This window comes from Urocampus carinirostris, chromosome 12, assembly GCF_059441175.1.
Source record: "Urocampus carinirostris isolate Australia breed hairy pipefish chromosome 12, RoL_Ucar_1.0, whole genome shotgun sequence".
Taxonomy (NCBI): domain Eukaryota; kingdom Metazoa; phylum Chordata; class Actinopteri; order Syngnathiformes; family Syngnathidae; genus Urocampus; species Urocampus carinirostris.
In genome coordinates this window covers 8,338,378-8,364,002 of record NC_142360.1, presented here as the reverse complement: position 1 = coordinate 8,364,002, position 25,625 = coordinate 8,338,378, and the positions used below count along the sequence as shown (strand labels likewise).

The window sequence follows — 25,625 nt, the reverse complement described above, 5'->3', positions numbered from 1 at the left end:
AGTACAAGAGCGACTTGCTTTCCGCGTCCAGCGAACACCGGATCATGGGCGCAGCCCTTCCTCTTTCCTTCAATAAAACTTGTGGCGAACGCTACGCAATTGGGTCCTGTTTCCGTTCTGGTCCTGACATAAATCTTACTATAGCAGCACATATAAGATTAGCAAGCCATATATATTAACAATTGAACTGTGAAGTGCAAAATAAAAATGCTTAAATGATACAAACAAAATGATGAACATTCCTGTCAATCTATATGTTGTCCTGTCTGATAAATCTTTGAAAACCTTAAATTGTGTATGCCATATAAAACATTTGAAAAAATACTGCTACACATATTAAGCAACACTAAATGTACTGCAAGCAGATAAAAAAAACAAGATGCTGAAAGAAATGTTTGTGTTGTTTACTTGGTAAATAAAATATACGGATTTACACAAATTATCTTTGTTTTGATTCTACAAAGTCTGTCTTTTGCGAGTAAATAGGGGCTGTGTTTTGTTTGTAAGGTATATTATCACTTGGTAAGGGGAATCACAATCATTAATAAGAGGAGCAATTGACTGAGGTTGACAGGTATTAAAATCCTGACATTGTTTTTATCATATTTTTTCCCCTTAATCCCTTATTAGATAGATAGATAGATAGATACTTTATTCATCCCCGAAGGGAAATTCACATTTCCAGCAGCATCCCTGAGCTGAGAACAGTACAATAATAAAGCCAAAAGAATACAATATACAAATACCCAGTGTGACGTGCAAATGCCCACTGTAGCGTGTTATATAGAGTAACGAAATAGTGCTACACAGAATACATATTGCAGTAAGATTCGGTAATATCCAATGTAGGTGGTGTGGTTTAATGTGGGCCTTTACTCTGCCGGGTGGAGTTAAAGAGCCTCATGGCATTATTACATACATACATTACATACTTATTACATATTTATCTAGGATTTGCACGTTGATCCAGTTTTAAACAATATTCACTACGTTGTTATCAATGGTTATAACGATTCTAAAATAATAAGGAAAAAAACATGGATGTAATGTTTCCCCCAGTCTAATATGAAAAATACGAACTACGGATACTTAGAGGAGAGTACTCGGTTGGTTTGGACACATGGAGAGGATTGATGAGGAGCAAATGTTGAAGAGGATCTACAGAGCAGAAGTAAATGGAAGGAGACCAAGACTAAGGCCTCGATTGACGTGGATGGATGGTGTTATGAGTGCACTGGATGAGAGGTCTAAATATAATGGAAGCTAGAGCTCTTGTTGGTGATAGGAATGAGTGGAGAGGTGTTGCAAAAGGACAGTGGGATGTTTAGACGCAATCTAAGGGATGGGCGGGGCACCCGTATGATGAGGCAGGGGTAAACCAGTGAAAGCTGTCGGGCCCTGGTGTTGATCAGAAGAGTGTGTTACGTCACCCTGACCTAAGTGACGCTTTCTTGTGTCCCGTTTCATCTGGAGGGACGAAAACATGACCAACTTGGGTTCCGAGGTGCTTAACTTGTTTGGATGTTTGGGCATTTGGGTCGGCTATGGTCCAAAAATGTTTGTGTGTGTTTTTTGCTCCCTTTTCCCCTTTTTTTATTTTCTTTGTTTTTGTATGTGTTTGTCATGCCGTCGGTCACCCTTCTTGGGGGAAATTACCAGGGTAGGGATAGATAAATAGATAGAAAGAAACTTTATTGCAGCACCACACATAAGATCAGCAACCCATATTTATTAAGAATTAAGCTGTAAACAAATCCAAATGAAAACAATTTGAACAATACAAATAACAAAATGATATAATAAGCATAAACATCCTTGATTGCAAATACTAACACGAGTCCCGTGCTCTGTTCCAGCCATCCTGTCTTTTGAAATGAAATGAAATGATCTGCATTTATATAGCGCTTTTCAAGTCAATGACTTCCCAAAGCGCTTTACAGTGTGCTTCACATTTCCCAATAGCGGCCTTGTATTGCAGCCATGTAAGACGCTAACCTGCTTATTGGGGGTATTAGGGGTTCAGTGTCTTACCCAAGGACACTTCGAAATGTAACACGGACAAGCCGGGATTCGAACTGGGATCCCTTGATCCCAAGACGAGCGCTCTACCTCCTGAGCTACTGCCGCCCCGGATATTTTTCCACAGCCAGTCTCACAAAGTCTTCGGCGCTGTCCAGAGACACCAAGCGGTCCTGAGCAAGCCGTGCAAAAAAATCAGAATTACAAAGTTAAAAATACAATGTTCATAATTTGACCACTACGTGTCGCTGTATTGTGTAGTACAACTGAAAAAGAGTGCTAAAACGCACAAGGAACAATACACACTACGGAGACTTAAAGGAGAGGTGTGTCGTTTGAGGTGACCTTAAAAAGATGAAAGTAGAATAATTTCTCTATTAAGTATATGTTAACAATGCCCAACTGAGGTCAATAGCCTTTATTATTTTTGTCCCAGTGTGCCTATCTACTTTTATGTTACTCTCAGCAACAATGTTCAGGACATGTAATACATTAGGTATGAGGAAAGAGGGAATGGTGGAGTGACTAAATACTTGTCATTGTAGTTCTTTGTTAGTGTAGCGTGAAAACGGTAAAAGTAAGAAAGGCCAATTACAAATAAAGTCCTAACAGCCAAACCAAATTCCCCCCCCCCCCCCCCCCCAAATTAAAAGCACGTCTAAGGAATGCACGTACTGTATTCATGAATGAGATGACTGAGGTTGCGATCATGTCAAGTCAACTCATTTATTTGTGTAGCCCTTAATCACAAGATGTCTCAAAGGACTGCACAGGATTACAATGACACCATCGCCTGATCTTAAACCAACATCCGGGCAAGGAAAAACTCAAAAACCCAGCGTGAGGAAAAACGAAACCCTGAGAAGGGGCCTCACAAGGGGTTATTTTCCCTTCCAGGATGACCAGGGTGCAATAGATTTAGCATTGGGTAACAGTACACAAACATAGTGACATCAATAAAAGAGAATAAGTAACATGGTGAAATTTATCATGACTTTAAACCAGGAGAGTAACACATTTTTAGATTCCGTATAGCACCTTTGAAGTGACCAAACGGCACCATTTTTCCCCCCAGCTTATTGCAAGGTTTTTGATTTTTTTTTTTAAGTTACCCCTAACAGTAGGATGGTGAATAATCATCTCAGCTCCCTCCAGGTGAGGCTCATGTTATGTAAGATAAATGTAAATTTATCGACCTTGGAGTATTTTAAAGAAATGCTCGTTTGTATGATGGTTTATGTAATTTTGCTTATCAAAATCAATTTTATTTTTGTTACCATTAGGAAGTGCTAAAATATACACCAAGAGTGTCCCTATAAGTCTCAAAGCTTAAATTAAATCAATTTAAATAACCGCATTCTGCATGCCAATAGATTCCCAAGTCTTTATTTATCTCTAATTACATCAGTGATAATGGAGGAAAAATATTGCACAAGTTGCGTGTAATTGTGTGCGTATGCGTACCATAACATAAAGGTATCTGTTCTGATGTCCTGTCCCGGCAGGAAACAGGGAAGTGTGTTCCAGTAGGTGGGTCAATAGCTCAGTCGCTGTGGTGAGATTCTCCGGGTCTCGATTGTAGTTGCTTTCCTTGTTGACGTACAATAAGGCATCCACCTCAGACTGATAACCTGAAGGTCATGGAGGGAACCCATAAAGCAAGGGAAGTAAAATACATTTGGTTACATGGTCACAATGTTGGATCTTGCTTGAGAGAAGATTAAATTAAATCCCACCTAACTGCAGCAAAATTTTCTGCCATCGGGCTCTCACTTCTCGTCTGGTGTAACGTAGCATGTGAATGTCATAATTCAGCTGTTCCCATTCCTTGGAACAACACAAATATGGAAGATGGTGTCAAAGCAATACTTGTACATTATTTTACATTATTTCCCCAAAACTTTGCTTTTTCACCTGTGAATTTTCTGATGCACTGTGTGAATAAATCAAACAAAGGTTCATATATTGTTTAATTGATAAAATACAAGTAATCAAACATAACAACAAGTTTGAGTTTTGCAGTGCTTCAGCAAAGTGCAGTCAGTGGAGACAGTTAAGGCTATGCCTCACTTCTTATGGAAAAATAAAATCAAAATACATCAAATGGTTATATTTATTCAATGTTGAAGTTCTTTCTCATTTAACATCAGTTTTTTGGATTTTCTTTTTTTTTTTCAAAATTGTTGAATTTTCACTCTATGAATATTATTAATACAGTTGTTGGATATCGTATTACTGTGCTGAGCATCAGTATATGCAGAGTGAGGCACGCAAATCCCTTGCTGCATGGTAGAAGGCAATAGTGCAGGGGTGGCGAACAAGTTTGACACAAAGAGCCGAAATTTTAACTGTGAGAGTCAAAGAGCCACACCACGCACTGACCTGCCATGACAGACAGACACACACAATTAAAAACATATTATTTCCCATAACACACTCCTCTCCTTACAATACAACAAGTATTGTTCTTGTGTTGATTTCAAGAAAACTAAACATGAAACAAGGCAAAGAGCCACAGTATATAGAAAATATGATGAGGTAAAGAGCCGCATTCTTATTGGCCAAGAGCCGCATGCGGCTCTAGAGCCACATGTTCGCCACCCCTGCAATAGTGAGACGAAGGATTCTTATTTGGCACACACCTCAGACCCCAATAATATGATTAGTGATCGTATTAGCAAGCTAACAGCGAGTCAAGCCATCCAGTAATTTATTTTCCTTGTTGCATTTTTTTCTCAAGATGGAGGATAACCCATCTATTTATGCTTTTATTCAAAATGACTTAATTCGTCAGTTAAAATAAGACAATGAAATGCTGCAGCGGGGCTTTTAACGAAGACAAGAAAGTTTGATCACATTACCCCGATTTTAGCTAACCTGCATTGGCTCCCTGTTAGCTTAAAATGTGATTTTAAGGGTCTGTTGGTAGTATACAAAATCATGCATGGACAAATTTAATTTTCTCCCTATGTTGCGGCCGGGAGCCTTTCCTCCGAAAATGCTGGTCTACTAGTGATCCCAAGAGCCAAGAAGAGATCCGCAGGGTCGAGAGCATTCTCCATTTGGGCCCCGATGTTGTGGAATGCTCTGCAACCTCAGTGGAACTGTTTATATCTAAGCTTAAAACACACTTATATTCTATGGCTTATGAATGACCTATATTTCCTGTTGATGATATCTGGGTATTAATTGTTATTGCAACATCCATTGCAGCCTGGTCATCCTGGAAGGGGGGGATGACCTCATGTGCGATCCCTCCTCAAGGTTTCTTCATTTTGCTCAGGTTGAGGTTTGAGTTTTTTCTTGCCCTCATATAGGTTCGAAACCAGGGGATGGTGTAATAACAGTCTGTAGTTTGCAATAATCTGTGGTCTGTGCAGCCCTTTGAGACTACCTGTGATTAAGGGCGTCACAAATAAACAAGACTTTACAATAAAATATTTTAATGAATAAGATGGAAGTTTATTTATTTGTAAATCTGACTGATCACCAGACCCCAACTTAATTGCACTTCAATGCAGTGCTTGGTATAAAGACAGGTAATCCTTCATCAATACACACTTGTCAAATACTTTCATTTACAGTCGTGAAATGTTGGTGTTTATAGAAACAGGTAAAACCCACCTATTGTATAAACAGTACTAAAATGCTTCCATACAAAGTCTGATTAATGAGAGAATTTTAGTTGCATTCCTTAATTATGGCCCAGGTGGAACCACATAGCTTAAACTGGTTTGATTTTATTATTAGTCCTCAACTGAAAAGGCTAATTACCCGAAAGGAACATGATTCGATTGTTTAATCTGCCTCCATTAGCAATTACTGCTGAATTGAAAATGAGCCTGTCACATACATATTCTGAACATTTGGCATAGGACACGATTGTTTCCAGAGCTCAAACTTTGTTAACATTACAGGTCGATGTGTCCATCATGTCGACCCACAAATGGTGTTATCCTATTCACTGAAAAATAAAGGCAAGATTTGAAAAACACTAGAAATGAAATGTAGTAAAATAAAGAGTATTTTAGGGGAAAATGTTTGCTTTTCTGATTTTCGGAGGATGATCTCTATCATTAAAACTGCTTTGGCTAATAAAATAAAGAGTTCTTTTTCATGATGAAAAGTCAAAGACTTGTGCAAATGCTGCTATTTGTGGTTGTTTGTTCCGCCAACCACTAACTGTAATTGGATTATTATATTAGAATAGCTGGGCAGTTAGTGAGAGAAACTTGTTTTAAAGCCTTCATTTAAAAGTGTAAACACAGAGATCATGCTCTTGTGATCAAGTGCTTATAAGTATTTCAAGATTCATTAACAAAAAAAATCACATAAAAATAGAATAGACATAGCATGCAACGCAAATAAATGATGGCCGGACTCTCAATATTCACGGTAAATGTCTCCAACATAACCAAAAGGAAAGATATTGGAGCGGTAGTTGTTAAAGAAATGTGAAACAGTAATAATAAATAATAAGAAGAAAGAAGATTTTTAAGTTTAAACAAATGGATAAAGTAAAAATACCAAAATACGCCAACCCTAACCCCAACAAAGATGAAAAAGAAGAGTTTATTTGAGCGTGTCTAAAATATGCACCAGCAACATCAGGCGCTAGTGTGCACTCCCTATCACTCATGCTGTTTACATGTGTGTCTTAGTGTAGTGTGTCCTACCATACTGCTTTTGTGTTTTTTATTTTATTTATTTATTTTTTTCTAAACAATTTCGATTCTCTGTTTTTGCTGCAGAATTGACAATAAAGCTGACGTTGACTGCAATAATATCACTAGCCATCAGATGGCAGCAGCGAGTAAAAAAGTTCCAAATTCCGTATAGCTCCTTTATATTGCTCCTGTTAACGAAGTATTTACCCAAAACCGAAAAATCATGTTTACGTTCTGATTTTAAAAGTAGCTAATAATAGCAATTAAGTGGCTACTGCAACTCCAATCTGTATCTAACCTGTCATTTTGCATATCTTGAGAGTCCAGTTGTCATTATCGAAGATTTAATGTCAGGCTCACTCGTTCTCAGGAGCAGCAAAGCTTCTCTAACCTCTGTGGCCTTGTCCATTTGATTCCTCATGCTGATGAAAGCCTGAAGCTCTTGCTCCGATTGCCTTCTACAGCTGGAGCTAGTGTCCGGACTTCTCCGTGGGCTTTTTTGCACGGCCTGCCGTGACCGCCACCCGAGGGGGATTTCATCTTTGGCGTCACTATCACTGGATTCACTGGACAGTTGGTTCGGGCTCCTGGAAGCCTTGCTGCAAAGAGAAACTAATTTCAAAGGAACATGGCAAAGGTTTGAATTGATTGGCACGCAGCTTACCACAAGAAAGCATTTTTCGTATTTCTTTTGTACCGCAGAAAGAAGAGAGAGTAGCAGAGGGTCAGGCTGGCGCCCATTTTCTTGAACAGACCTTTTGTACTTTGTGAAGATTCTGTCCAAAATCTGTGTGTCAGGGGAAGAATACGTGTGGTGTCCAAACCCGTGTCCAGCCCCCTCACTCACCAATGTACTCCAAACCAGATTAAGAGTCATCTGTTAACTTTGGTTCGTCCACGTGAGTGGAAACAAAAAGACAAAAACACATTCAAGGGTGGCAAAGACGAAATGCTTGACGGACTTGAGTCAGCGATTTTCAATCGTGCAAAAAGTATTTTCACATTTGGATATTTAAGAGTGAATCGCTGCACAAATCTGCAGAGTTTACCAAGTACATCCTATCTATGAAAACAAATTCTGTGAATGGCAAAATAATGTTTTTGAAGTGTATCAATTAACAACCCTTTAAAAAAAAACATTGATATTTCAGATTAGGGCAAAACGTGACTTCACAGTTATCGATTTTAAGATTACTGAGTGATCCATAATCGGGTTTTGGGTGCTGTACATTTGCATGAGTCTGGTAAATATCTGGACACATAAACATTTAAAGAACTTCAAAAACTTTTAGAATTATACATCCTCATTTTAAAATTATTGGGAAAACCGCAAAGGTGGATTAAATTATTTAAAATGACAAATGTATCACAAAAAAGGAGAGGAAAACATTTTCGGGGCATTTTTGACCTTGCTTGTATTTCCACACATGAAATGCTGCAGGAGAAAGGAGTACCGGTTGCAAACATCAGCTATAAATGTTTTGGGCTACAGATACTCATGAAGGTGGCTGATGCTATCCTAATATTCTTTTTCATTTTGTCTTGTATGACATGCTTATCTAAATCACATTGTAAACATTGTTCACTATGTTGTTATCGATGACAGTTAAAATAATTCAATTATATTCTACACCACTTTTTGGCTGGTTATAATGGCCAGTGAAATTTGAAAATTCCTATTAAGGGAATGTGTGTATTATTTAGCACCTCCAAGTGGTAAAAAAACTACATGGTCATTAAAAAACAATATTGACTCAAACAATAACTAAAACGTGATCTTTCAAAAAAAAACAATTACAATAGATCTGTGTCAAAAAATTGTTTTGTATTATCAATAAACATATGACACTGCCTATATTCAAACGGGCGCCCCTTCGTTGCAGCTTTGACGCAGAGAATAAGGCTCAGATGAGGAAAAGCGTAGGGGAGTGGCAGCTTAGGGGACACTTCACCTTTGACTGGGGGAAGGGTAAGATGCTCCGTAATACTACTAGTGGGCAGGGGACACCGTGAATTGGTTGCCAGCCAGTTGCAGAGCACATATATCCTGTTCTTATCCATCCATCCATTATCTGCACCGCTTATCCTCAGTAAGGTCCCGGGTGTGCTGGAGCCCATCCCAGCTATCTTCGGGCAGTGGGCAGGGGACACCCTGACCTAGTTGCCAGCCAATCGCAGGGCACACAGGGACAGTCAACTCACTCGCACATTCACACCTAGGGACAATTGGGACCGGCCAATTAACATGACATGCATGTTTTAGGAGGAAATCGGAGTGCCTGGAGTAAACCCACGCAAGCATGGGGAGAACATGGAAACTCAACACAGGAAGGTTTGATCCCATGACCTCAGAACTGTGCCACACATACACTAACCACTGCGCTGCCATGCTGCCCGTGTAATTTGGGGATTTGCTTTATAGTCTATTTTATATTATTGTCCTCTTTACATTTTTTGATAAATATTTTCATTTTTATGTATGAAGTGTATTTGTATTTATCATTTAAATTTTGTACATTTCTGCCATTTTTATGTATAGTGCATTTGTATTTTTTTATTTAAACACTTTTTGATAAATATTTGCTTATTTTGTGTATAGTGTATTTATATTTGTAAGCATTTTTATGAATATTCACAATTTTTATGAAGTGTATTTGTTTGTATATATGTTTGTGTATATCGTGAATTTGTATTTATAATTTAAGTACCGGTATTTTTGCATTTGAGGAATATATCCACCTCTTTCATTTGTGTTAAATATGTGTCTAGGCTTTTTTTTTTTTTTCATGGAGGGAGTTCTCGCCCAGGGATTAATTTAGTTTAGAACCGCCACTGAATAATGCACACACACGCGCGAAAATATTCATTTAAAGGAAACTGCAATAACGACGAACATGGATCTTTTTTATTTTATTTTAAGTGTTTTTAGATGTTTGGGTTGTATGAGATATTTTATGTATGTAATGTTTGTCAAGAAGTTAAATTATTGTGCAGATACCTACCTTGAATATGGGAAATAAAAAATAAAAACATGGAGATTATCTTGCAGGGTAGTCTGCCGACGATCCAGAAAAGCATTTTCCGTTTGAGCGTGTCCCGGAGGCGCTGGATTTGCGATCCCACGCGTGAACACTGCGGAGCTCAACACCACCGCTTGCCGCTCGACAGGCAGCAATAAGAAGCCAGCCTGCCCGCTATGCCATCCAGCGCCGTAGTCGTCGACATTGCACCCTATGCGATGGATCCTGGACAAGCGGAACAATGGTTGGAAAAGTTTCTGTGAGTGTGAGCTCTACTCGGCTGCTCTTCGTGGAGAGTCTTTAGAAAGGTACTTATTAATCTAAAAAACATACTTTTTTGTTTTGAGCTACAGTGACTGACTTTAGCTAGCCGGTGTTAGCACTATATGCTACGGAAGCTAGCACGGCTAACGTGTGTTCAAGTAGGGGGTTCTTGAATTTTTCGTTTAAATTGACTCCCAAAAGTAATTTATTATCATTTCTTGTCATTTATTTTACATCTTGTTTAACATTAAAGGTTTATCACAAAAATAAACAAAATAGTTCCTTTACGGAGGCAGCGAGTAATAAGGATAATCAGGCTTACCTGTCACCGGTCACGCTTACCCGAGTTACCACAAGGAAGGAGAGGCAAAAACAAACCTACTCATAAACATCCCTTGTCACTTTTTTTTTTTTTTGCATTTTAGTAACATATTAAATATATTCCTGGATACAAATAAGCCAAAAGAGACCGCTTTGCGGCTCAAACTGGCTACAGAGCTAATTAGGCTCACCTGTCAACCAGTTGTGTGTACCTACGTGACGAGGACAACAAAAGGAGAGGAAAATGAGGAAGGGACAAAAATTCTTCACAATTAACTAGGTAACGCATGACGACTCGTTTAAAAAATTACACTCGTAGCGGGAAGTGCTTTTCCTGTTTTCACCAAAGAGCGAGCCGGTTCAACGACATTCTGGTCTTCGCCATGGAGTGCAGCTTCAAAGCGCTCAACTCGTCGGAACCGAATTGGACTTTTTATAGCGAAAATGGTGCGTTTTTTGTTTATAATTGGGATGGCAAATGTTCGTATGGACCTTAAAGAAGTTGTTTCTACGTTTAGATGTAGAGCAAACACAAATGACCTTCACCTCAGTCTGGATTTGTAAAATTGCTTTATTGAATAGGTTTATGTACTTGGGTATTTAGCTTTTACTGATTTCTTGACTTTATATGCTTTACTTTTCCTGAATACGATTCTTAATCTTGCTGCTCTGTCTGAGAATTTGAGACGGGAAACTTGACATCGCCGTCAATTGGGCTTTTTGCACAATTTTTAGTTGTTAACCGCGTGGGTCATTGGGACACCACTTAGGATGCAACTCTAGACATCTCTCTCCAATGCATGACCGTTTCTGGCTTGAGTTTGGGTCATGACAAAGTTGGAACCTGTACTTTCCTTGATGTGTCAGCAAAGTATTTTTTCCTGTCTGGCCAGTCCTGATGATCTATTAACAAAACCATACCACTGCTGTTTTGGCCTGCGCACAGTTGACAACAGTTCCACGTAGTGTCCAATGTGCCCTGTGATGGTGTTGCGCACTGTTCTATTTGTCACATGGGCTTTTAGCTGATGCCTAGAAGTTTCCTGTTGTGTCACATCTCCATGGCCTGGATTTTACTTTCCAGCTTTGCTGTGAGACTAACTCCCAAGTGTAGAGGAAGATGGAAGTAACCTGTGCTTGCATGAGGGATTTTCGATTTCACTGCAATCAGTTATTACTTAGGTTTATTGTTGATGATGACTGTTTAGTTTGTTGATGCCCTTGCAAAATCCATTGCAGCCTTGCCATCCTGGAATCCCTCATATGCGACCCCTTATCAAGGTCTCTTAATCTATTTCATGCTGTTTTTTTTTTTTTTTAAAGTTTTTCCCTTGCCCTCGAGTAGGTTTCAGATTAGGGAATGCTGAAACGGTGGTCCATGCAGCCCTTTGAGACTTTTTGTCATTAAGGGCTATGCAAAAAAATGCACTTTAATTTCTTCCCAAGGCGTGTGGTTGGACTTCAGCTGCCAGGAGAAACTACTTCGCTGCCTGGTGGTCAATGTGACACCACCGAGAAACTACAGCAACAGCAGCACGTACGACTCAGGGATGGCTCAGGACCGCGGCAAGTACGACTTCTACATCGGCCTGGCCCTGGCTGTCAGCTCCAGCATCTTCATCGGGGGCAGCTTCATCCTCAAAAAGAAGGGCTTGCTGCGTTTGGCCAGGAAGGGATCCATGCGAGCCGGTAAGAAGGCGGTGTATGCCGTGTAGCGTTTTCTGACTGTCAGATTTTAAATTGCATAAAGATGGTGTTTTCAAAGTTAGGAATTACAGGGATGTGATTTTTCCGCTAATTCGCGGAATTCCGCTTTTTTTATCTCCAAAAATAAAATTTTAAAATTTCCGGTGTTTTAATTGGTAAAAAAAAAACGATTTCGTCTCGACAGCATGCCATTTGAGTGTTTCCGTAACTGAAATGAAACGTACTTGCGATTGGTTGAAGTCTCGTGTTGACCAATAAACGCGCTTGTTATAGGAGTGTGCCATTGTTCATTTCTCACACGTTTTTGCCGGGTGTTTAAAGAAAGATGTCCGTGATCGAACGCAAAGATGCTCCGCGAGCTAAAGAAATTGATAAGATTGTAAAAAACAAGTTTCGATGGGACTGGTTGGAGAAGGAATTATCTACGAATGTTGGAAAGAAGACTGTGACGAATTTGTTCAATGACTTTATTCGGAAGATCGATCGTGCCGGGAAAGCACTTTGCATTTGGTGTCATGATACCATCGACTATGGTGGGAGAGGTTTCAAAGCTCTTGAAAGTCACGCAAAGAGCAAAAAACACGTGAAAGAACTCCAGTCAAGAACGACAAATTATTCCATCGCTGGAAGTTTCGGTGCCCAAACGAAAACTCCAAAACTTTACGGCCTCCATCCCTTATTGACATCACAATCGGAAGCGGTAATAAAGAGACGTGATCCACCCCAACAACCTGTACCAGTTGCTGATAGAGTCGTGAATTTTGAGGTAGGTGGTAAACTTTTCAAATTTATTTGACAGTTTTCCCATTTTTTTCGAAAATATTATAACGTAATAAAAATGGCCATAAATATTTAACAATTACAATAATAGATTTTCATGTGTACATTACACCAACACTTTACTGTAGGGCCTATACTTATTGTACTTTTTACTGCCCTGGTCCTACCTGGTTTCCCCCCCCCCCCCCCCCCCCCCCCCCCCCCCCCCCCGCTAATTTTCAGATAATTTCACTTTGGTCAAATCACATCCCTGGAATTAGCAGGAAAAAAACATCTGGCTTGTTACGAAAGCTGCAATGTTATTATGGGGAAAAAAAAGTGAATTTGGAAGAGGCTTTTGAAAAAAAGCAAAACCAAGAAAGACTTTTTGTATATCTAGATGCCTTGTGTCTCTGATCAGGATGCATTTTTAGCCCTGAAAAACATGTGCAACCTAGGCAGCCTTCAAAATTGGTTATTTCTTGAAAATACTAATCAATAGGTCAAGTCCTGTTTATTTGTATAGCCCTTAATCACAAAGGGTCTCAAAGGTCTGCACAGACCACAGATTATTGCAAACCAGACTATTATTACACCGTCACCTGATCTAAAACCTACATAAGGGCAAATAATACACAGATATTGTCAACATGAAATATAGGTTATTCGTACAGAACAGTGTTTTAAGCTTAGGGGCCGGTCACACAGACATTTGCGGCTGAATCACGGCTAAAATTTTGCGTTTTTTTTTTTTGCTCGTGGTTGCCCGGGATGGAAAATGCGCAAAATTGGCCAACCCGCTGTTGATCTGTGGTATGGCCGGAAAAAAGACGCCGGCGACTGTTCCGCTTCCTCTCATCGCGTCATTTGCGCATTATTTCCGTGTTTAGACCACGTGTATAAAAACTGCCGAGCCGGTGTTGTGCCCAAATCCGAGTCCTACGCAACACCCATAGCCCCACCCCCCCGCGTGACTTTTTCATCCACGTTTTAACAAACGCATTTTGTAGAATACGATCGCACTTTATTGTTTAAATAAACGCGTTATTTAGACTAGGATCTCCCAATTGTTATAATTAGCTCGATTTATAGTTTTAATAAGTGTTTTATATAGAATACGATCGCTTTCGTTGGAAGCGCAGCAGAATGCGCGTTCACGCGAGGGGGGGAGGATTTTATATACGGTGTGCATTACCGTTCGATTACGTTCACAACAAAAACAAAGACGGAATGGTTTAAGTTGTATTACATTTCCAACAAATGCAAGACGAAGTGGTTTTGGTTATATATTCGCCATCACATTCCCTAAAAGTGAGATTAAACGAGGTAAATGTGGTTATAATAGCGAGGGGAAGCTAATCTCGGAAACGGACTGTAGAAACACAGTCCCGTGAAGATCAAGATTTCAAGCTATGGCATCAGTTTTATTTTATTATCTTGATAAGGACTGTCAATAAATAAAAATGGATTGAGACGAGGTCACTACGCTGACTGGGGGGCGGGGGTGAGGTTTAAGGGTTGTTGGTCTATCTTCTTTATTCATTATTCATTATCGATCAGATCATAATACGCTACAAAGCTTAGGAGCCGAAATTCTTACTCTCAGCCAAAAGGCCAAATTAAGGTCCTAGCAATAAAGCGTTGCTGCAATCATTGCGAATGCACCGAAAGATTTATTCGAAATGAAGAGAAACTATGCTGACGGGGATCCATGTTCACCCCTTTGACGTCACGAGCACAACTGACGTGTGTTTGGCATTCGCGCTGTTTATACGCGGAGAAAGGCGTTTGAGTGTCACACGCTTAACACGCTAATTTCACGTAATAACACCGCGATACAGGCGCAGAACATGCTATTACCATGCTCCACCCACGATTACCCGCTGAAATTTCCCGTCCTACCCATGTGTAACCACGCCCTGGCCGCGGCCAGAGCACGTCGTTCCGCGTCATTTCCTCGTGTTGACCACGTGTGCGGCACGCGGTTTAAACACGTGCTCAAACTTTTGAGCTGCTCAAAAGTTTTGAACGCGGCCAACCACGTGAAAATTTGCGACCGCGAGTAAAGCACAGCTCTATCTCGTCTATATGGCGGTCTCTAAACGTCCAACAGCGCCCAACGGCATCTGCTTCACGGCCAGAAACTTCTGGCCGTGGATCAGCCTCAATACGCTCGTGAAAGGCTGCGTACCCGCGCTCTGAAGAATTGAGCAGGGCAAAGTTTTTTTGCGCTGCCACCTGCGCGCGATTTTCCGAACTCGTGTCAAGCACCGCTGTATCTCGTCTGAATGGCGAACTCAATGCGTCCAATAGCGTCCGCCTCAAAGGCAGAAATTTCTGGCCGTGATTCAGCCGCAAATGTCTGTGTGACCGGCCCCTTAGATTTAAACATTTCCACTAAGGTTGCAGATCGAAGAGCATTCCACAGCACAGTGTTCCCTCTAAGCTGCGCGCATCCGCAATTGCGCACTGCTCGCACATTCTCAGCGCACAAGAAAATCTAGCCAGTGCACAAAAATGAGGGCTCAAAATTACTAATTAAGAAGTGACTTAAGTCAAAGTTACAGTGCATGAAGGTAAAAATACACGGGTTCCCCTGACGTTGTGTCCTAAATATGGTATTTTGAAGTCGAGTCGAAGTAGAACGAAGTTGAGTAAAGTTAGTAGAGAACCGGCTTCTTCGGCTCAGCTCACTAAAAGGAGCCGAGCCGGCTCTTTCTGGTCCTAAACGGCTCTTCAGGTTGTTTTTGCTTCTTTAATCCCAACATGACCAAATATTATGTAAAATTATGCACAACATGATTTAAAGGGGGATGGAACAAAAAAGAAAACAATACCAAAATGAAAAAGTAGTGAAAAGCTGAGAAAAAAAGAAACAAAAGGAAGAGAAAAAAAGAAGGAACAATTTAGAAGAAAAAGAAATGTAGGAAAAAAGTTAATAGAGAACAAAAAAAGGAGAAAAAAAAACACGGAAAAAAGAAGAAAAAGTTTGTGTTGCATTCAAACAATTTCAAATTATATCAAGTGAATCTTGTTGCCAACATTGTACTTCCACTAAAAAAATGTGATTAAGTACAGTTCTGTACCTTACAACCGACTAAATAAGCCCCCAAAAATGTTAATACTATGCAACAAAATATATCGGGAAATAAAAAGAAATGGATCTCTTGTAAAAGAATTGTAAGAACAAACGACGTTTGTAGGCCGTACAACCTTTGCAATAGTACACGAGTCAATTCATTCAAAAGAGAAAAATAATTTTGCATTGCCGGAAACTCAGCAAAATGTAACTTGATGTCAAGTTTTGGACATGTTTGATATAATTAATTATTTTGTCACACTTGGGATTGCTGTTGCTCACTGTTGTTTCAAGCGTTGCTCACCGACTTTGTGTGAACGCTCAGACCCGTAGAAAATTCGAGGGAACATTGCCACAGCACCGGGGCCCGAATGGAAAACGCTCTCGAACCTGTGGATCTCTTCTTGGCTCTTGGGATATCTACTAGACCAGCATTTTCAGAGCCAAGGCTCCGGACCGGAACATAGGGGGAAATTAAATCTGAAAGATATGTGGGAGCAAGTCCATGCATGATTTTTTTTATACTACAAACAGAACCTTAAAATCACATCTTAGGCTAATAGGGAATTAATGCCGGTTAGCTGAAATCGGGGTCATGTGATCAAACTTTTTTGTCTTAGTTAAAAGCCTCGCTGCAGCATTTTGTGTTAGCTGAAATCGGGGTCATGTGATCAAACTTTTTTGTCTTAGTTAAAAGCCTCGCTGCAGCATTTTGTACCAGCCGCAGGCTCTTGATTTTGGACTTCGGGAGACCGGAGAGTAGTGCATTACAGTAATCGAGACGGGAGGTAACAAACTCGTGAATTATAATCTCCGCATCCAACTGAGACAGCATAGGGCGAATTTTAGCAATGTTGCGAAGATGGAAAAAAGCGGTTCTAGTTACATTCGTAACGTGTGTTGTGAAGGACAGAATGGGGTCAAATATGACACCTACATTTTTGACTGAGTCACTCTGGGTGATATTTCATTTGTCAATGTTCAGAGATGTTTTTGAGAACAAGTCACGGCATTTAGGTGGACCAATAAATGGCATTTTAGTCTTTTCAGAGTTAAGGCGCAAGAAGTTGAGTGACATCCATTCTTTTATCTCAGTGAGGCAGGCCTCCAAATTTCCACAGTTTAGTGTGGCAGATTCCTCCATCAATAAGAAGTTCTGATGTTGAGAAAAGTCAGGATCAATGACAACAAATGAAAGAAAGTATAAAAAGTCACTCTTTGGTTTCTTGTCAACTAAAATGGACATTGTTGCTTTGATAATAGCAAATCAAAGGTTATACAGTATCTGATGAGCTGTGCTTGGTTGTCACACGAACAGCTGTGAGAAATATCCGCTCCTAAGATTGATTTAAGCTTGTTGATTTTGATGTCGAAATGATTATTAAAACACAATATAACTCAGAATGCAGTGATTAGACTCTTTAAATCAACAAAACCTTTTTATCTGTCTTCAACACTTGTCTTGTATGTAGTTTTGTTAACACGTTATTGTCAATCGACTACCTGAACCAGTTATTGTCTTCCTCTTTTACAAAAGTTGTTTTGGGGTATTTGTCCTGGTTTCAGGCAGGTAAAAATAATGTTTACTAATACACCCATCTTGTCAGTTAATAAAAGGAACAATTGTAAACTTCTTTAAAGTTCCCTCAATATATGAAGACAGCCGGATTACCATCTACCTATCTGGAAACGCAAGCCTAAACACAAAAAGCTTTTGTCATTTCAGATCTTCAGATAGTTGACTCTCTTGTGCTTTTGTTTACCAACTCAAATGTATCTGGTTTTGTTTGTATGTCTCACCAACTTGTGATTGTGTGACAGGGACGCTTTAACAAAAGGAAAAAACAGTGGAGGCGCTTCTGTTGACCAGCCCTGCTGTTTAGTCTGTGTGATCCATCAGCAAATATTAGAACCAAACAAGAAGCTCAATTCATCCAGCATTTTGCATTCAATCGATCAGCCTTAATCTCGGCAAATATTTCAAACCCGGATGTCATTTATGTGCAGTTTGGGAGTTTTCAGGATTTGTAATGTTTCCTGGAGGCCAGTGAACATCTCAAAGGCATTGTTGATACATTGTACCATCGCCTGTAGGTGTGATACGTTCCAAAAAGAATCAGTTATAGGCAAAAACTGAAGTAGGAACCTTTTTATTTGTTTTACCATCACTATGCACATAATACTGTATTTGATAATAAAATCAAATAACATTTTTTTCAAGTACTGTATGAGCCTTTTTTTTAACAAATAAGTACTGTATTGTCAAATAATGTAATCATTGTGAATACAAATCATTAGTAAAGTAGTGAGAGCGTGAAAAGTGAACCTATAGAAAAGGTTCACTGTATCACAACAGGGAATTTACAATTCTTTGCAGCAACCCGGAATGGAACGTGGTCACGAAACTATGCTTTGTTTTCAAGATTTTTCTTTATTTGCGTTTCAGGTCAGGGTGGCCATGCTTATTTGAAGGAGTGGCTTTGGTGGGCTGGTTTACTTTCAAGTAAGTCAATTACTGGTAAAGGGATTTGCATGAACTGCGATGTTGTTTGTATCGAAATAAATCACGTTAAAGGCAATTCATTAAGCTGTGATGTACAAAGGGGTGGGGTTAATTTGCATTTGCATTTAGACATGATGTTTAGGTACTTAAAAGTAGAATACAGTTCATGTAAAGTTTCTAAAAGATGTTTTTTTTTTTAACATATGTAAAGCAATAACAAATGTTCAAAATATTTTGGGCTATTTTCCATTTTCAGTGGGTGCAGGAGAAGCGGCCAACTTTGCAGCCTATGCCTTTGCCCCCGCCACTCTGGTCACTCCCCTTGGCGCCCTCAGCGTGCTGGTCAGGTACACATTCTTTATTTTGGTATAAACATTTGAGCTTGTTGCTGAAGAGGTCTTGATGATAGGCTGAGTTGGAAACCACACAGAGCTTCGCGGGTCTAAAAAAAATAATAATAATAAAATAAAAATTTTTTTTTTAAATTTAAACATTTTTGAAGGGGCGTCGCTACTTCGCAGATTTTCACTTATCACGGGTGGTTTTGGTCCCCATTAACCGCGATAACCGAGGGATTACCGTATTTTCAGCACTATAAGGCGCACCGTGTTATAAGGCGCACCTTCAATGAATTATATATTTTCAAACTTTTTCCATACACAAGGCGCACCGCATTATAAGGCACTATAAGTGCATGCTGGTTTAAGATCAGGTAATTGTAATTCTGTGCAGTCCTTCGAGACATTTTTGTGATTAAAAGCTATATAAATAAATGTGACTTGACTTGGCTACAGTAGAGGATGTAGTTACGTTATGCAACCATTAGATGGTGCCGCGCTGAAGGGAATGTCAACAAACTAGTCAGATAGGTCAGTCAAACTTAATTAATAGATAACAAACAAGCTTTCCACAATCTTCATTCACTCCCAAAATGAATAAACAGCTGTTTTATTATTTTCTCTGAGGTAAAGCATTTTCGTGACACATTTTTAACATCTTTGAACAACAGCAAGGCATAACATTTTACTTTTCCTCCATTTAGTCAACACGAAAAAAAACGTCTGATACTGTTGTGGTAAATTAAACGTTAGTGCAATCGCAATATAGTGACACTTGTAATGTGCAAAAACAATAACGAGTGCAAAACAATAACAATAAAGCAATAACATAATAACTGTAAAACGTAAACACACACCAAGTAGGACCACCTCTGAATTCTTTAATGTTAAGTTCCTGTGCCAGCGCTGTTGCCTTCATTCGAGTAGTTATTGTACTGACACTTCTACTTGCTGCTCTTTGTTCAACAACCCACTGTTCAAGTGTGTCCTCTAACTGTGGACATCTCGCTTTATTGCCACGGAAACTTTGTTTAGTCTTCCTTACTTGGCGCAGCTTATCCTCATGCTTCCTCCACTTGTTGCTGCTCTATTTCCGTGTTCTACTGCGTGACTGATCGCCTTGAGTTTAAACTCTGCGTTGTAAGCGTGTCTCTTAATAGGAGCCATTTCAGGGTCTTTATACAAACGCACAAATAAAAGAGAATCGTTGTTTAATATTTCCCAGTATGCACAGCGCACTTCTTCTTCTACCAAAAAATGGAGTCGGTGGCTGCTTCTCTTAGTTGCGAGACCTTGCAATTCAATATTGATCCATAAATAAGGCGCACCGGATTATAAGGCGCATAGTCAGCTTTTTTTTTTTAAAAATCCGATTTTATGTGCGCCTTATTGTCCGGAAAATATGGTACTGTATTGGGTGTAAAATGTAGAATATAGTATAAAAGGCACACTTAGACCATAATTTGGGGTAATAACTAATCATGAATAATTACTGGTGAATTTGATGATATGGCACAGTAACAAGAAGCAGAGAGACGTGTGTATTAAAGGGGTGAGAGCTAATAAGCTATGCTTCTGCTCACTCTTTTCTGAAGATGTGTTTTCTCTTCCTTTGTTTTCTGGTTTACGTAGCTCCATTTTTTTTTAAATTTCCGCGTGTTTGTGTTTTGAGAAATTGTTGGACAACTATCATGAAGCCTCACATATTTAGAATAAATGACAACGCCGACAACTTCTCCCTCCCCAGCGCGGTGCTGTCGTCTTACTTCCTGAGCGAGCGTCTTAACCTTCATGGCAAGCTTGGCTGCCTGCTCAGTGTGCTTGGCTCCACCACCATGGTCATCCACGCCCCCAAAGAGGAAGAGATCAGCAGCCTGGAGGACATGGCGCAAAAGCTGGTTGACCCAGGTAACACGAGCACTACATTCAGGGAAGCCCTCAAACCACTCAAAAAGGGACTTTTGTGTTTCTCAACCTTTTTTTAAGCCAAGATAAACTTTTGGGTTTGTTTCATTTAAAACTCTCGAGGCGCACCATTTTTTTTAAGGTTAAATGATCAGTATAGCTCATTTGCGGTTACCCTGTCTCAGGAAATAATTCAACTTATACATTTTGGGTAACAATTCTGCTGTGATTTGGGATTTTGTTACATTTTATGGTTTCAACATGTTGATGGATTTGTTAGACGCATGGGTTGTCGTGGCAACAATGAGGACGCAACTCTGGACAGCATACTCTTCCACCGTTGACGGTCCCTGCTCTCATTTGACCCGAGGAAAAGTTGGCACCGGTCCATTCCTTAATGTTGTCGACAGTTCTTTTACAGTCTTGTACGGGTTAATGTACTTAAAGATAATGACAAGATAATAAACTTGGGATTCAACATGTGATCAACTTGACATCACTATCAATCTGAAACAAAATTCCTTGAAAACCTTAGAGCCACCAATTTTGTCCCCTCCCAGTCAAATGTACGGATGGAGTCGTGACTTCCAGGACCGTCTAGTAAATCCAACAGTGTCAAGTATTTACTCCAAAACACACGATAATGACGGATGAAAAATCTGCCTGAAACCATTTTGGCACATAATTTCCGTTTACAAATAAACATTTTTTTCCCCAATATGCAAGCTTTTAGTCACAGCCCGCATTCGTTTTTAAGGGCATGTATTGATTAAAAAGATCGCATTTTTTAGCTTTTGAAAATCTTTTTGCCGAATAAAATGATTGACATATTGGTTAGCCATGAAATTCCCAACATAAACATTTTTTCAATGTGTATTCAAATCAGAGCCGAAAATAAACATGCAAAAATGCAACTCGGGATCAGTTTTTATGCACCAATATTACGCGCAAGTGTGCACAATGATTGATTGACTATTGGAAAGAGAAGTCAAACATTTACAACTCTTTTCAAATTGTCTAAAAAAATTGGCCACAATATAAAACACATTTTCAAAGGTTTTGGTGTTCTAAAATTGTCTTCTCCAAATGGCCACTTTTGGAAACGGATACATTTACCCTTAGAAAATTATGAAGAATACAATGTTTCGTTTTTCAGATTGCTATCCGATACGACCAGGTACTTCAAGCTATTGTCTAAGCCAAGACGCCAACGCTACACTATTTGGCAGGCATTTGTTTAAAAAAAAAATAATATTAAGACGAGAATAAAAAACGTATTTTTTTTCTGTGTTTTTCAATTATGATCACTCAAAGTTGGTAGCACTCGCAGTGATTGTTTTAGTTTGGGACAAAACGGTGTTATCTTTCAAGGGACCAAAAGTGGTTCAAGAACGGCACTCAATTTTCTTAGTTTGTTTTTTATTAAACATTTCTTATGCCAATTTAGACTTTTACAGCAAAAAAAAAATGGGCTCAAATATCAGTTATGGACCTTCTCTTAATACACGTTATCTGTTTCAGCCCTATAAAACCCATATCCGTAGATCCTTATTAAAATAGTCTGAGCAAAAAAAGCCTAATGCTTTTTCCTATGTCATCTAGATCCCTAGTGGTCTATTGATGGCACAGTGGATTTGGGATTATTATTCCTAACGTACTCTTTGGCCCAGAGCGACATTAAATTGGTCCGTGGTAGACTGCATTTAACCAAAATTAACACTGACATGCCACTAGAGGGAACCCACGCACTAAATTTGTTGGATTTCACAATGTACGCTAGAGGTAAGATCGGGCCAAAAAAAAGCACCCGAGCCCGACGCAGGCCCGAGGGGTATTAAACCCGACCCGGACCGAGCCCGACTAATTAACTGGATTTGCTGGCCCGGCCCGAAAGGGGCCCGAAATTACATATTTTATTTATAAGGAGGGGTGATTTATGATAACAAATTAAACTCTGCCTTTTGTTACAACATCTAGGCCTAAGTTAAATAAAACTGTATAAACATTTACATCTTTTATATTTCTGTGTCTGCACTGCAGATGTTACATTAAGCGACAATCTGTCATTGACGGGTTTTTTTTTTTTGAGGTAGCGAAAACATTTAAGGGCGTCCGTCATTTTGACGACTTGATCATTGGGCCATAATCCACAGCAGCAGTAGTAGTACGTCCTTAAGATTTTAGCGCAGCACTTTCATTGAGGGGGTGTTGACGTGTTGTGCCCTTTTCCGACTCCTATGCAAATGACCCCCCCCCCCCTGATCGTATTCTATATAAAACGCTTATTAAAACAATAAAGCGAGCTTTTCTACTATCAATTTGAAATTGCTCCACACTTCACTCTTACCAGAGTGCGTTTTCCTCGTCAGTTCTCCTCTCTTGAGTTTATCCTTAACTTCTTGTTGGTCCGACTCCATATCGGGGATACCAGGCCAAAATCACGCGAATTTGCGGAGGGGAAGATTATTAAGAGGACAGCATTCACGTCACGTCACGTGCACAGAGCATGCTCTGGCTCCGTTAAAAGCAATTACAGCTCCTTCTCCGTTTTATCCAAATTATTTATTTTATAACAAGTATTCCTTGGTCTAGTATCCATACATAGTTTAAGTATATATTTTTAATGAACATATATTTATAATTATTAAAAAAAAAAAAAAAAAAAAAGCAGGACCCGGCCCGAAATTGCCTCGGGTTTGGGCTCGGGTCATAAATCTTAGGTCTAATGTACGCGTCCTTTTTTTCCCCCTCATTGAGGCTTCTTCATCTTTGCCACGGCGGTGGTGCTGGTGGTCCTGTTGCTGATCCTGGCAGTGGCCCCGCGACACGGACAGACCAACATCCTGGTCTACATCAGCATCTGCTCACTCATCGGCTCGCTCTCAGTGTCGTGCGTCAAGGGCTTGGGCATCGCCATCAAGGAGGCGCTAGGGGGCGTCAACGTGGCTAGCGTCCCCCTGGCGTGGCTCCTCCTGCTGGGCTTAGTGGCCTGCGTGAGCACGCAGATCAATTTCCTCAACAAAGCGCTGGACATCTTCAACACCTCGCTGGTGACGCCCATCTACTACGTGTTCTTCACCACTTCGGTGCTCACCTGCTCGGCGGCGCTCTTCAAGGAGTGGCGACACATGGGTGCCGCCGACGTCATCGGCACGCTAACCGGATTCCTCACCATCGTGGTGGGCATCTTCCTCCTGCACGCCTTCAAGGACGTCAGCGTCAGCTTGGCATCGCTAGCTGCCGCCGTGCGCAAGGAACAAAGGAGCGCCAACGGTGCCCACTCCCAAGCGAACGGGACTTATCAGCTTCTACGTAGCAACGAAGCGGTCGATGAAGAACGTGAGGCGCCGTTCGATGCCGTTTCCAGGCGCAACGGGGCCATTACGTCATAGACTATTCATTTGGATGGATTGTACCGGTTTTTACTTGCCTTACTCCCTCGTTTCCCGTTTTCACTACTTCATTCCGTAGCAACAGAAGGGACATTTTCATCATAGGACCTATGCTTGCTTCCACTCTATGAAATCTCTAAAATTAATGTCGCGAATTGATGATCATATGATTTCACTTGCTTTTATACAATTGAGGAAAATCAAGAAATCATACCAAAACCAGTTGTTATGGTAAAGTGGACTCCTGCTCTAACGAAAATTGTAAATACGTGTGCACACTAATCGGTGGTTAACATGCCACCTTTATGCAGGACTAATCTTGCCATGTGTAGAAATAAATGAATACCTGCAAATAGATGCCGTATTAATACATGTAAACAAATTTATCACGCAACGGCTTAATATAAGACATGAATGCAATTTATTCATTGATGTATTTTGTCATTTACTGCCATTTGTATTTTGTAATTACAAAATGTTATTTAAATGAAAGGGCAAGTTAAAAACGCTTAGTAAAATATGACAAAATACAGAAACTTAAATGAATTGCATTTTTTATATACAGTAAAGTATTTAGGTATAGCATAATTCATGTGTTCAATGATTTATGAATACATTTATTTCTACATACAGCAGTATTTTACACCCCCCACACAAAATCAAGAGCCGTCAGAATAAAACTGAATAGGTGCATTCTTAGTGTGCTCACTATACTTTTTTTGGGAATGTTATACTGTATATCCTTTTACTTTCTAACATGCCTAGCCCTCAAAATACATTGGTGCCTTGACAAATGAGTAGTTATGTCCAAAAGATAAATTTGGGCCCCTATAAAACCTTTCAATCTAAGTTTTTTGCTTCTGTGTATTTTTGCGGGAATGGTCTCGGGGGGGGCTGCAATCAATTAATCTATGCCAGTGTTTTTTCAACCCTTAGAACCAAGGTACTTTATAAAAAAAAAAAAGTTCAGAGGCACACAGTCCGTCGAAAATTAAGTTGTCAAATATTTCACTGCATTACCTCATAAGCAGATTATTATATAAAAAGAAAATAATACATAAATATAGCACCTCATTCTTTTTTTAAGTTTTTATTTTTTACAGTGCAATCTTAAACCGCTTTGTTAAACGTATTAAGTTATTAAATGTAGTGTGCGACCTCATGAGCAGATTAGTATATAAAAATCTACTGCCACCTACTGATATGATTTACAGTTCCTTGTCTGGAGATATCAAAAATACTGAATAATGGCCCTTTTTTGCAAAGATGAAAAATGGAGCAAATTCCAGCGGCACAGTAGTAAAGGTCTCACGGCACACTGGTTGAAAAACACTGGTCTATGCTATTTCCGTTCATTATAATGGACACTGATGAGTTGATATTGCACTTGTTCAAGACACCATTGTATTACCTACGAAATTGGCAAAAGAGTGATTGCAGACTAATTTTCCTGCATCTCTGGGTTGACTTGGTTTTTATATCCCCCAAAACATGATTACATAATATATGCTCAACATCTGTTCTGGTAATTTTTGAAAGTGAAGTCACAAAATAACGTCATTAACCTAAGTCCCCTGCACCATAACAAAGGCTAATTTGACCCACAGCAAAGATAGGAGGGTTAAACTTCATTCTCATGCACTGGATTTTT

At 39.7% G+C, this 25,625-nt stretch overlaps 2 protein-coding genes across 8 annotated transcripts; one reads left to right on the top strand and one right to left on the bottom strand.

Annotated features, from left to right (window-relative positions):
- Nucleotides 1-1,709: 1,709 nt before the first annotated feature.
- Nucleotides 1,710-10,706, bottom strand: LOC148354853 (melanoregulin). Of its 5 annotated transcripts, XM_088349533.1 has the most exons (7): nucleotides 10,483-10,706; nucleotides 9,689-9,931; nucleotides 7,351-7,473; nucleotides 7,078-7,285; nucleotides 3,756-3,846; nucleotides 3,484-3,650; nucleotides 1,710-2,192 (listed from the first exon to the last, which is right to left on the bottom strand). In XM_088349533.1, the coding sequence occupies exons 1-7, from the start codon at nucleotides 10,578-10,580 to the stop codon at nucleotides 2,118-2,120; spliced, it is 1,005 nt and encodes a 334-aa protein (XP_088205659.1). In that variant the 5' UTR covers nucleotides 10,581-10,706; the 3' UTR covers nucleotides 1,710-2,117. The 5 variants fall into 5 exon arrangements, with proteins under 5 accessions (XP_088205659.1, XP_088205660.1, XP_088205661.1 ...); XM_088349534.1 differs by lacking the exon at nucleotides 7,351-7,473 and having other exon boundaries at nucleotides 10,483-10,705; XM_088349535.1 differs by lacking the exon at nucleotides 10,483-10,706 and adding an exon at nucleotides 10,293-10,474 and having other exon boundaries at nucleotides 7,078-9,931.
- On the top strand, nucleotides 9,613-25,010 carry nipa2 (NIPA magnesium transporter 2). 3 transcript variants are annotated; one of them, XM_088349531.1, is made up of 6 exons: nucleotides 9,613-10,014; nucleotides 11,738-11,980; nucleotides 18,283-18,339; nucleotides 18,596-18,686; nucleotides 20,425-20,585; nucleotides 23,340-25,010. In XM_088349531.1, exons 2-6 carry the CDS (start codon nucleotides 11,842-11,844, stop codon nucleotides 23,972-23,974), a joined length of 1,083 nt encoding a protein of 360 aa, XP_088205657.1. In that variant the 5' UTR covers nucleotides 9,613-10,014; nucleotides 11,738-11,841; the 3' UTR covers nucleotides 23,975-25,010. The 3 variants fall into 3 exon arrangements, with proteins under 3 accessions (XP_088205657.1, XP_088205658.1, XP_088205656.1); XM_088349532.1 differs by lacking the exon at nucleotides 9,613-10,014 and adding an exon at nucleotides 10,342-10,571; XM_088349530.1 differs by lacking the exon at nucleotides 9,613-10,014 and adding an exon at nucleotides 10,578-10,738.
- Nucleotides 25,011-25,625: the final 615 nt, after the last annotated feature.